At 38.8% G+C, this 13,641-nt stretch overlaps 1 protein-coding gene across 1 annotated transcript in view; it reads right to left on the reverse strand.

Moving 5' to 3' along the window:
- TULP4 (TUB like protein 4) overlaps positions 1-13,641 on the reverse strand; it is a 157,242-nt gene that overhangs the window by 24,270 nt on the left and 119,331 nt on the right. The window contains exons 6-7 of the mRNA XM_035538290.2: positions 12,971-13,105; positions 8,843-9,009 (exon numbers count right to left, since the gene is read on the reverse strand). Of these exons, the coding sequence (XP_035394183.1) occupies positions 8,843-9,009; positions 12,971-13,105 (302 nt within the window). The remainder of the gene's footprint in view (positions 1-8,842; positions 9,010-12,970; positions 13,106-13,641) is intronic.

Consider the following 13,641-nt stretch of genomic DNA (forward strand, 5'->3'; position numbering starts at 1 on the left):
CTTTTCACAATCCTTGACATTCAAAAGTTTAAGCGAACATATTCTTTAGCTAATTATGAACTGTATTTACTGAAAGGTCAGGGTCTCTTCGGAATATCATAATGTAGCAAACAAGAATTAACTACGTAGAAGATAAAAGTTAAGGCACCATCAGGAGTAACCTTTATCCACTCCTCTCCAGTAATATGGTACCCAGACACACGGTTTGGATTAGCCCAGAAGTTACTAATCTAGTTTGGAGTTAGAAATTACTAATCTAGTTAGAAGTTACTAATCTAGCTTACAAATTCAAAATGCTTAAAGATGAGAAACGAAAACACGATGGTTTTTTTTCTGTGAATCCTATAAAGCAAAATGCAGTTGCACAGAATGACATTGATGTCTATCATCAAGATAAAGGACTGGATGACAGAACTTTTTCAGAAGAAAGATCTTCCCTGCTACGTCATCTTATCCTAGATTTAAATTTCAAAGAAAATATTGGTTTTAAAGTGGGACGAATAAAGAGCTTCAGAGACAACGCTACAAACAGTTCTATGGGGGCAGAAACCTTCAGGCTGACTGATATGCAAATGAAAAGCAACAACATGTGAACATTGTGATTTTCACAGTAATTGCTAAAGGCATTTTGTAGTGGAGAACTTCAAAAGAATTGAGAAATCCTTCATGTACCATCAATAATTATTACATAGCTTGTCATAACCATAATTTGTGGGACAGGGTCTCGGATTTGATGAGTGATCACATAAAATGTCCCTACTGATGGGTATTTTCATTATTTGAGAGTGTGCTCAACCCTCATACTGCCTGGCAGTAATGAGACAGTTCATGCTGCTTGCAAAATAAATATGATTGGAAAGGCACTGACAAAAGTTAGGTACCTGCCAGTTATAGTGTACAACAGCCTGAGGAAGGCACTAGGAGAAGCGACCCTGATTTCCTCAAGGACTGACTTCCAGCATGGGCAGAACTATCTGCCTGATAGTTACTGTGGGAACCAAACCACATCCCTCTGGTCACACTGGATCAAGCAAAGCTTACCTATAAATAAGGTGAGGGAATAAACAAATGTGTGACTTAGCACAAAAACATTTATTGCTTACATAAAGTTTAATGCCAGAAGAGATTATGAAGTCTAATATCCCAGCTATCATAATTCAATACACCACACCCAGACAGCCCTACCATGAAGTCTAGCATCTCAGCTATTATAACATAATATTATAATACACCAAGATAGCCCTCTTCTCATCCAGTTATCTGGATCAAATGAAACCATGTCTCTCAGGTTAATGCAGCATGCAGGGAAGAGCAGAGATGCAGACAGTATCAGTGCAAAAACCTGTGCAATCTAAAACATACTCCCAAGGAGAAACTTTTTCAGTAGCTTTGAAATGCTGCGTGGGACCTTTGGCAATAAAGCACTGTGGAGCTGAGGAACAGTTAGAAAGCCAAAAGCCAAAACACTTACTGCATGTCTCACTGCATGATTTCATCTCAAATTCCCAATAGGCAACCATAACTCACCCATCTTCTAACTTTTGAACACATGACAGCATTATTTAGGTATTTTTTATGTATGTGCATGCATTTTTATGTTAACAATATATGCATGAGTGGGTGCATGTTTAAATAAACACACACACATAGAATCATAGAATGGCCTGGATTGGAAAGGACCTTAAAGATCATGTAGTTCCAACCCCCCTGCCATGGGCAGGGACACCTCCCACCACACCAGGCTGCCCAAAGCCCCATCCAGCCTGGCCTTGAACACCTCCAGGGATGGGGCATCCACAGCTTCTCCGGGCAACCTGTGCCAGTGCCTCACCGCCCTCTGAGTAAAGAATTTCCTCCTAACATCTAATCTAAATCTCCTCTCTTTTAGTTTAAAACTGTTCCCCCTTCTCCTATCATTAACTGTCTGTGTAAAAAATCCCTCCACATCTTTTTTATAAGCCCCATTTAAGTACTGAAAGGCCGCAATGATGTCTCCCCAGAGCCTTCTCTTCTTCAGGCTGAACATCCCCAGCTCTCTCAGCCTTTCTGCACAGGAGAGCTGCTCCAGCCCTCTGATCATCTTTGTAGCCCTCCTCTGGGTCTGCTCCAACAGCCCCACATCTTTCTGGTGCTGGGGGCCCCCGACCTGGATGCAGCACACCAGCACAAGGGCAGAGCAGAGGGGGACAATCCCCTCCCTCCACCTGCTGGCCATACCTCTGTTGATGCAGCCCAGGATGCAGTTGGCCTTCTGGGCTCCAAGCACGCGCTGCTGGCTCATGTCGAGCTTTCTGTCCACCAGAACCCCCAAGTCCTTCTCTGCAGGGCTGCTCTTAGTGTTCTTCTCCTAGTCTGTGCTCATGTCTGGGATTGCTCCGACCCAAGTGCAGCACCTTGCACTTGGACTTGCTGAACCTCATTAGGCTTATGTGGGCCCACTTATTTAGCTTGCCCAGGTCCCTTTGGATGGTACCCCTTCCTTCTGGTGTATCGACTGCACCCCTTAGCTCGGTGTCATCTGCAAACCTGCTGAGGGTGCACTCGATCCAACTGTCCAAGTCATAGATAAAGATACTAAACAGATAAAGATATAATACTTACAAGGGAAGAACTGTTTGTAAATCATGACATTTCCACTCTTCCATTTGTATATTTAGTCTGCCCACATACCTCACATTTTAACCTTTATATACTCAGCCTCATCAAGTGGCGCTTGTAAAATATTGGTTTGCCTTTGTGTACTGATTCCCCAGGCAGGCCTTGCCTTCTTTTTCTATGGAATGGTCTGTCCCCCAGTACTCCTCAAGTCTAATATACAGCAACACTTCATTTTCAGGGGAGGTCTAGGACTTACAATGAGGTTCAGAGAAAATTAGCTCATGATTAAAGGCCTGGGTAAATAAAAGATCACCCAAATGCCAGATCTGACCTGACCTTTAAATGTACTGCTCCAATAATATTTCTCAATAACTAGGCTTCCCACTCTTTCCTTTGAAGGACATGGATATGAATCAATTACTACTGCAAGTCAGTTATTAGCTGGCTTCAGCTAATAACTCCAAACTATGCAGAAGAAAAGCAATTGATCTGCCATGTCCGAAGCACAAGTATTGTTCCTTATAAAGCATGCATTTATTTCCATTATTTCGAGTGGGTTTAAAAGTCAGATACATCTACTCAATGCCATTCATCTGTCTCTCTTACAGGAGGAAAAACAATTTATCTACTTGTCATCGCTTGTATACAGTTCACTCAAAGACAACACTGTTCAAGCTGTTCCTTGCTGCATTCCTTCAGCTCAGAAATCCTGAGCTACGTGGCTTGTCTGATGCTTGCACTAGTTCCTTGATTACTAGAACTGGAAGTCCCACTGGTAATGAGATAAACAAAAACAGTATTCCAAGGCAGAAAGTCCAGCAAAGACTGGGATTTTTCTCAGGACAAATAACCCAACTGCAAAATTGTACCTACTGAATGGTACGTACAAGTGAAAACCCTAATGGACACAGTCTGCTTTCTCTCACTGTACATTGGTGTTGTGGAGATGCATACTTTGCCTTTCTCCCTGCTTTTTTTCAGAGAAACCAGAAGGTGCAATGGCTACAGTGCCCACCTGGCTCTTCTGAATGTTGTGTGCACATCTCTGCACTGCTGTAGAGTTCAAGGATAATTGTTGGAAAGTAATTTAACATCTTCATTCTTCTGTTACCCATATTTACAGTGGGAATAATATTAACTAGCAAGAGAATTGATGGTGATAAAAGCAATAAAGACTATGACATGGTCAGAAATGCTGTGGCCTTACATGATTTTTCATGCAGCAAATTCATTTGATTTGCAGGTTTTTCTTATATCCTCTGTTTCTACAGTGACTTTGTTGTTGTTGTTTAGATTTCAGTATAACTATGAGATTCCATCCTAGCAGAATGAAGCTGTACCTAACCAAGTATAGAAAGAAAGGCTGTATTTTGCAGTCCTGATCATGACCCATTTGTGTAGCAGTCAGAAATGATCTTATGGCCTATACAGAAAACACCAAGGTCCTTATTGATATCCCAAAGGACTGTTACGCCAGATAGTTCTAAGCTGTTGCTCTTGTTTTTCATCCTGTAACTCTTTTATTTCTGTAAATAAAATCTTTGAAACTTTGGTGTCATCCAATGACAACTGAATAGGATTAACTTCAGCCAATAGAAAATGAAAGACAATTCAGAAGCAACAACCCTGAACACTGTATGTGATATAGATGAAGACAAAGTAAGCAAGGTCAGCTCAGCTGGGTAACATAAAAGGCAGCCTCTTCTCTCAAAGTCCTTTTGATCTGAATTTAACCTAAAATTGTACCTTCCTTCTCAGGCCTTAGTCAAATGGATTTTACACAATTATCAGGTTTCTGCAGAAGCACACTGTCTTAAAATCTAACTGTTCAGATGCCAGGACGTTTCCAGCACAGGAGCAGTCCATAAAACATCACGAGGGCTTCTGCTGACAGCAGCATGGTTAGAGAAAGTGGGTCTTCTCAAAGACTCCCCAGACCTTCTCCCATAAAGATTTAGCCTTTGGTACAAAACTCTGGATTAGGGTTTAAACTACTACACTGAGAAAACTGTGACTACAGTTTTTCTGCATCATATCTTGTTGTCCGTACAACATCTGATTCTGGAACGTGCTGAGCTCAGCTCACTCTTATCTTTCTTCTTCTTTGCACTTTAGGTCTAATCTGTTCCTACAGCAGTTACACAGCAGTATAAAATCATAGGCTAATGTAAATTTACTCTAGGATTATAAATGTATAGATGAGATCAGTATCAGGGTTTCTAAATCCACGATCTTCTTCCCCAGTTCCTCTTTGGGACATGCAAGAAAGAAAATCATAAAAAACTGAGAAGGAAACTGAAATATAAGCAGAAAATGTGAATCATCAAACAGAATAACTTCACACGTTTGGTGAAGTCAGTAGATAGTCAATTTTTAAGTGGTCCTGCAGGAGACTCTTGAGTTTGAAGTCCAAACAGGAAGACGTGAAGCAGTTGTATCCACTCAGAAGTGAATTTTATGACAGTAGGTATGGTTCATTGATATAATAAATAACCTGTTTGCACATCAGATGAGAAATTCTGAAGTGACAGAACTCGACTGCAGCGTTTCCAGGAAACAATTTTAGCAAGACTGTAACAGTGTTGAATGAGGCCTATTAATATTATTCCCATCCCTACTTATTGCCAGGAAAAAGTTATGAGGATTTAACAAATAGCATAAGAAATAAACATTCTTCCAATAAAAAAAGAAAAAAGAAAAAAAAAAGAAATTACAACCAGCAGGGCAGCCTGCAGTTTTAATAACAGTTTTAAATGCTGGGAAAGCAGGACCATGAAAAAAGCTGTCACCTAAAACAACTGGTCACAATTTTAGTTCATCAGGTTGATGTTTCTATACACAGGGGCGAGAACAGAAAGTACTAAGATTTACAGAAATTGATAGTATATTTTTGCATAGTTATCAGCTGACCAACAACCTTTAAGATACGCTCTTTTTATAAAATAAATAATCAGTGTTGACTCTTGGGAGTCACAATATGGACCTGTTTTTGATATAATTGCTTCCGATAATATAGAAGTCTGGTGTGACTTTCTGAAGGGAGTTCAGGAATTTTGTCAACATTCTTTCACAGTGCAAAGCAGTTTGACTCTGTGTAGCAGAAGTTCTTCATTTGCCTAAATTTTAGCAATGCTTTTTCAGTTCATTGCACTATATTCTGCAAATAGATTTTTTTCAGAATGTCAGGGTGGCAGGCTGAAGCCCCAGTGCAGAGAACTAGAGACAGTTACAATATGCTAACTCTATCATTCTGTTTATGAATATTATTTTTCAGTGTTCACTTGGATACTTCTAAACAAGTGCAATTTCCCTACCTAGGGTTTTATAGTCAGCAAACTGGGTTTATGAACCGTAAAATCCTACACTGAAGGTGCTTAAGAGAGTTAATCAAATGATATGGAGGATGTCAAAAACATATTAAAGCTGGAGGAGAAGGTGGCATATAAAACACCTTTAAGGGAACCATGACAACAGCCATCATCGGGATCAGTAAACTGCAGTACCCTAATCTATTCTACATTGGGGTTTGCAGTGACTTTATGCTACGTAACATACCAGCCAAGTTGCATATAAATCCCACATCAGTTTTAGATTGACTTTTGCTATAAACAATTCAATAAAATTTCTTGTTTCCTGAATACCCCACCAAGATACACAGGATAGACGAATAGCAGAAACAGAGATAGCTGAGTATATTTTACTGATAAAAATTTCAGACATCTGCTTTATCAAAGGACTGGGACAGAGAACCACATAGTTTTGCACCAGTAATCCCCTATTTTCTACATTTGTTGTTGCTTTACTTTCTTTGACCTTTATATTCGGAACAATGCTCATTTGGAATAAATGTGCTTTTCCAGTCCCACATTTGCTTGCTTCAGAAGAAACAGTTTAAATAGAAGAGTTTGAGACGTGGAAATTCTTTTCTTCCATTTGCTTTCAATAACCAGTGATGAATTTTATGAAATCCCATTACAAGGCTGACTGCCATATTATAGAAAACTAATGAATTTACTTTGATGAATTTGTCATCAGAAAAATCACTGGGACCACTGACTCACTGTCATCTTTGCATATACATCTTTGGAACAGATCTACAGAAGAACGGAAGTTACTAGCAATATTTCTGCAACAGCAGTCTTTATCTGGTTCTGTTAGTAGACTGAACACTTTGCAATGTTTTAGCATACCTATTTAGGTGATAATATTGTTAGACCAGCATTCAAATACATAGAAGCATGAAGTCCACATAAGCAGATACAGGTGTCCTTCAAGACCCCCTCACTTCCTCCTGCAGCTCAGTAAATACGAATTTAAGTGCACTAAATAAAGAGAATAAACATTGACTAATGACAGGAGAGGAGTGGCTTTAATTTTAGGCAGGTTTATGCACACAGTTTTTAAATTAACATAAATATAAGAGTTTGATTGTTATTTTTAGCCTGGTTTCCTATGGAAATGAGACTCCGTGATTGTGATATTAATTGGTGATTTCCATCGCCCTATCTTTCACTTCCATCCTTGCTTAGTAACCTCTGAAGCTGTAGGCTGTCATCAGAAGTTGAAAAAGAGAGGGAAATCTCCATGATAATAAAATACTGCTAAAATTTCAGTGAAAATTGGCAGCTGGAAAAGCAGAGGAGCTCTGGTTAATTATTTTCACTATGAGACATACTGCATTGTGGCGCAGTTACCTGTTCTGTATGACCTGTCAGTTTGTCCTATGAGTACTCATTTAATGGCAGAATAATTACCTCTCACACCAGCCACAATATGTGGTTATAAATAGAATGGAAAGGAGAAGAGCTGAAAAATATGAAGCGAAGGGATGTTGGAAGAACTAGAGGAAATGAAAGCACTGAAGCAAAAGAGAATTTGAGGTTATTGCAAACACATTGGGGGAGAGAGCAATAAGAGATGAGTCTGTACAGATGTACATCTTAAGGCAACCTGTCCCCATCCGTTCCACTGCTCAACCAACAACTTGATTTCACAGCTCAACACCGAAGTGTTATACCAGTTCAACAGCTAACATGGACATACTGTATCCGAGAACTAAAGTAACAGAATACAGTTTGTTTTTAACCTGGTCTGGGAATGAGCTGCACTGGTATAAATATGTTTTCTCCAGAAGTGATCCACTGAGGATAGGGCTGTGCTACGTTGCTTAAAGGGCTACGTTTACAACAATAAAACTGTGTGTATGGGTAAGTCTTCTAGATACCTAAATCGGCATTAGGTATCTCTGCACATATTTAGGTTAGCTTTAGACAATGTTATTTTACACATTATAGAACGAAAGAATTCTATCTAAATTAGAGCACTACTACTAATAAGCACAGATTAATGCTAAATGTAAGTAAACACAAAAGCTCAGCAGCTGGTTTACTGTGTCATCCTTTTGTATCCATCTCAGATCACGGTACTGAAAAGGAAACAGTAATAGATAGTAACATCATTAATCATAATTAAGTAAAAATATCTAACATTTTTTGCCACTTTTGGATTTCGAAGTTATTATAAATTAAGTTTCACTAGTAACAGTCAGAAATCGGGATGGAGTTGTCTCTATTCTGCAAAAAAAAAGAAATAAACTGTAGAATGATGTTCACTGTTTTTTGAAGTATCAGTGAAGACTTATGAAGCACGTGCTCCTGTGCAACACACATGTTGACATTTGCTTGTCAAGTAACATGACCAAGGTTACAGTGAAAATCTGTACAGTACGTGGGAACAGAAACAAGACTTCCTAATTCACCCTTCTCCATTTGATGCCTAACAAGTAAAATATTGCATCAGATCAACTGATAATACATTAGGAAATTATAGCACTAACAAAGAGAGAATAACCTTGTGGTACTGATACTGGACTTGGAATATTTTAGTCCACTTCTTGGCACTGCTACAGCATCAAGCAAGTTATCTAGATTTTTGTCCTCACCCATTTCCTGTGAATAACCCCATTTCCCTTTTCTATCTTGTCCACTCATTGCCCGATGGTTTTAGGAAACAGAATGTTTCTTATTTCATATCATACAATACCTAGCCTTGGAATCAGATGTACTCTTGGATATCTACTGTAATACAAATAATTATTTACAGTGCTTTTATATATATATTGTATTTTCCAATTCACTAAGGGCATTTTGCAATCGTTTTCATATTGCAGGTCTACACCTAAAAGCCAATGTGGAAAAATCATGTCAGTAAAGCATTAAGAACTGACTTAAAAAATACCTCCTACCTGCACAGGTGTCTCCAAAGTGTAGATATGTTCCCCACGCACGTTGTAGAACTTGACAAGTGCGCTTTTCAACAGGGAGCCATTGCTAAGTTCAACAAGCTGACACTGCTTCTCCATCCCTGCTACTGCAAGTAGGTCTCCTTGCGTACACCACTGGACCACCACATCTGAAAGAGCAAAGAAAGTTTGCAGTAACCAGTTATTAGAATCAATAGGAACAGTATTTCCAGATGCACAAAAGTGATTTGATAATCTGAATTATACTCTCAGAGGTTACTTGTGTACTTAAAAACCTAAATCTTTTCATCAAAATAGTAGCAAATATGCTGTATATGCACTTCTGAGAATGTCTCTTCCTTTTTATTTTGTGGATTACAAAAAAACGCATAAAAACCCACTAATTTCTCTATCTCTATAATGAGTATAGAATGTAAATCCTAAATACGTTAAGTACAAGAATTTATTTGTGATGTTAAAACTGGTGTGGAAGATACAATGTGTATAGCTTTGGGCTAAATAAGTGAAATCAATTTAATGCCCAGATAAATACCCTCACTGACTAAGGGAGTAGCAAATACTATTTGTCTGGAGAAGCCTACAGTGCAAAAAAGCAGCATATTTTGCAATACTTCATTTTCTCACTCTGTGAATTTAACTTATAATATAACCCAAGTTTTGTAACATCAAACTTGAAAGCCTTGGATTTTTGTCCATAAGTTCATATGGCCTCGAAGTCATAGCTTTTCATTTGACAGGACTTCTGAAAATCTACTCCTTTGTCTAGCAGAAGTTTGCCAGAAGCACACAGGGATTGCTTAGACTCTCATACACATGGATATGAATATACATATCAGTTACTTCTCCTACAGGCACCTCATAATGAGGAACGCCCACAGCTTAATTTGGGGATGCTAATTTCAAACCGTTATATCCTCCAGCTCTTTGTCACACTTCAACAAGAGCACCAAAACAGTGTTTTGTGTTTCTGCTTGTGTTTCAAAGGCAGATTTGCATGTGCAAGGAATACTGAGCTAGTCTTTAAACATTTTTACTCTTAAACCGGAGGTGAAAGGCAGCTATTTTGTGCGGAGACAAAGTGACGGTAAAGACAAAACTTTTGTGCTCTGGGATGCTCAATCTGCCAAGAACCTTTTGAAGACACTTGTGGGCGAGAAGCTGTCTTCAAATGAAGAAGCAGGAGAGAAATAAGAGTTGGCAGGAAGGATCTCAAAATTGTTTCAAGTTGTCAACTTGTCATTTTCAGAGACTTTTATGTGCAATTTAAAATGGTTTTGTATTATTTCATCTTTCTCATATTTCTCATGGGAATCATGCTTCTGTATGTATCAGAAGCAAGACACAGGTTTCTCAAGATAATTTTTTCAGAGCTAGGCATTGTATGCCTCTTTTTCTCTTGGACCTCGGCCCTCTAAGTAATCTACAATGGAATTTCATCCATCTTTCTCAGAGTTTGATGATAGGTATTTTAGGAATCAGTGGGGCAAGCAGATCAACTCCACTTGTGGTAATTAGCTTAACTACACAACTACCAAAGTGAAACAAGAATCTCATTTGGCTAACTGTCTTCAAGGAAAACTTTCCATTGATCCCCACATCAAGAGAAAGAGGAGCGATTATTGCGTCCACCAATTTTCTCTCTCTCTCCAAACTCCTAGAGCAAGGCTGCTGCAAAGGCATAGAAGAACCAGATGTGGTCCACAGCATTCCCCTGGGACAGAGTGACTCCACAGCATGTTGCACCACCAATGGGGTCTTAGACTATTTAACCTTGAGATAAAATAGCTCAACGCATAACCAGGTCTCAGTGCAAGCACAGAGATTAAAAATCAGGTGGACATTTCATCTAGGGTACTGATCTGCAAATGAATCAGTGGATCACAGTCATCCCTCAAAGCTAGTTGCCAACCATCACAGGTGTGGATATTAACACAGTATTCACAGTGATTAACACAGTATTCACAGTGTGAATATTAACAACTCTTTAACAGAGAGCGCTCCAAATGTGCAATAGCTCTGCAGGTAGCAGCTGCAGCTAACTAGTACACCTAGTTGATGTATTTCAGTAGGTAGCACTAAGAATCACTGAGTTAAAAAGTATGAAAAAAGAAAGAATACAGCTGAACAGTTCAGGACCTCTGCTAGAATAGACAAAACTTCCAGGAGTGTTTAAGCTGGATGAAGAGAAGAACTTGTATTTGGGTAATCAAATTCTCATCCAACAGCAAAAGCTTTCATACATCAATTTAATGTGAATATTGTCAGTAACATGACAGCTATGCAAAGCTAGTAGAACAGCAAAAATATATTGGTATTGCATGAAAGAATTTTATAGTTGCCTGCTTTAAAAATACATTTAGTAGCCTACAGCAGCCCATAAAGACAAGGGCATCTGCTACAGAGACCACAATGCAATACTTACACATTTCAGACAGAAACACATGAATTGACTCACATACAATACTGAAGATACACTCTTAGCTGAGCTCCAAGTGGCTGAAGAGGACGGAGGTCCTCTGCTGGGTGGGTTGCACATTCTTACATGTGATAACAACCAGCAAAATGACAGTTGCTTGACAACATTTTTGATAAGAAGGTACAGAAAATGTGTATATCTATATTACAACTATATGTAAAATACTTTTCATCATGCAATGGTTAGCTTCAAAACAAGACAGTGATAACCCAATCACCTTTCTCTTTCTTACACATTCTGCCAATCCAGCAAGATGTTGCACATTCTTCCTCTACTGATGTCAGTGATGCAGTCACGTTTACAGTCCATAAAAATACTTCTACTGTAGCTTGCGCACTAATATTTTGCTAGTGGAAGGTGATGTAATTAAGGGATCTTCTATCATTAGTGAAACAAGACAAGCCATGCTCAGCAAGTAGGAGCTCCACAACTCTAAACAGTGAACAAGTTTCTCCTACTGTAGCCAGAAACACAGACTAGATGCTAACTCAAGACTACTCACCCGATTTACTGTAATTCTATAGTGATGCTGGGCACACAGGTGGATATCACAAGAGCTTCTCTGAATTGGTTCCGATTTTCCCAGACTTTAAAAGCAGCCTTTCTGGCTGAACTAGTTTTCTGGATCACAGGGTTGCCTCATGAAGCTACTTTTTGCCAGCCACATGCTTCTTGTGTTGGGACAGATAGAAGCAGGAGTGGGACAGAATTCTCAAAGGTGACTTTTTACCTCCTAAGACTCCCGTGAATAGCTGATCACCCAAAAACTACTGTGCTGGAATTAGCATAACTTTTCACCAATACCATACTATTACAGAAAAGCTAAGGGTTTGCTCTGACAGTTTAGATTTCCCTTTTTTTTTTGCATCTAATATAAAACTGATTTACCTGTAGAGATCAAAAAGAATCAATGGAGCCCATATTTATGTATTCACTTATGTGCCTTAGTGAATTAAAACTTCTCTGCAGGCAAAACACTATAAATTTTACTGAGGGTGCTGGCAAGGTAAGGGACTTTTTGATAGGTAAGAACAGTAAAGATTTCAATATAAATTAAAGATTTTACATGGAATGCTGATTTTACAAACATTCACACATCACTTAGCAAGATGGTATAGTAATAATCAGTGGAATTTTCCTTCTGTCAGCATAACTTGCCTCTTTATAATCAATAATTTTAGAAAGTTTCCAAAATTTGTAAGATATCCAAAAGAATGTTGTGATTCATACCTGGTTACTAAAAGCATGGGAAGAGACATTGTGAATTAAAAATATAAACAAAGTGTTATATAAGAGGGCCATTGACAGAAGCAAGCATAAACTTATTAGCACATTCAGCTGAAAAAAGGCAAACAGATCTATTTGCTCTAGAAAGCTCCCATAAAAACACGATCTCAAAAATTTAAACATTTTTCCAAATACAAAAAAAATCTATTAACCAAGCACTGCTCCTTCACCAGCTCCTTCACCAGCAGGTGTCAGTGCTGATAACGGCAATACCAGCAGCTGAGCTCTGGGTGGTAAGAGCTCCTGGGTTAAGAGAGACGAACAGAAAAACATAACCTATACACACATAATTAAAAGTACAAGTAAAACAGAGCATAGGAAGGGGGTGAGATGTCTTCCTTTTGTACCTTTCAACCCTGAGCGGATGATAGTAGGAGAGAGGTCATCGTAATTGTTCATTAAACTGATGTCTCCTGACGTGAAGCTGACAGTCAGTAGTGGCTTGGTGTTCTGCACTGGGACTGGGTATGCGGCTGGTCCATCTGCAAAAACAAGGCTCTGGAGTGAGCGAAAAGTGAACAACCGAAGTAATTACATCCAGGTTGAGAGACACTGCAATTAAGCTTATCCTCATCAGGAATGGTTCCAAGCCTCAAACTCTACAGGCTTATTTCTGTAATGTCTGTAAGCAAAAGCAAAGCAGGTGCAGCTAGTCAGTTTGTCTGGTTTTGTGAAACCCCAACATTTTTTCTTTTTGCATTTTCACTACAGCAAATCCAAAGAGATTTATGGATCTTCTGTTATGATGCATAAAGGTGGTTTTCTATATTTTTTCACTGTGAGCTTCCCAAATTGAAAGCTGGTGCTTTGGAAGGTTTCCTTGGACCCAAAGTTGAAAGACAGCATAATAAACAGTATAATCATGCCAAAAGCTACTTGTTACATAAATTTTCTGCTTAGGCAAGTGCTGGGGACTCCTGAAGTCACTAGAGACTTCGTAAGAGCTTCTAAGAGAACATACTGACCTTTCACAAATTACTGTATTTTAAATGTTAAGAGCTAGGCAGCAGCATAAAAA

This window comes from Cygnus atratus, chromosome 3, assembly GCF_013377495.2.
Source record: "Cygnus atratus isolate AKBS03 ecotype Queensland, Australia chromosome 3, CAtr_DNAZoo_HiC_assembly, whole genome shotgun sequence".
In the NCBI taxonomy this organism is placed as follows: Eukaryota; Metazoa; Chordata; class Aves; order Anseriformes; family Anatidae; genus Cygnus; species Cygnus atratus.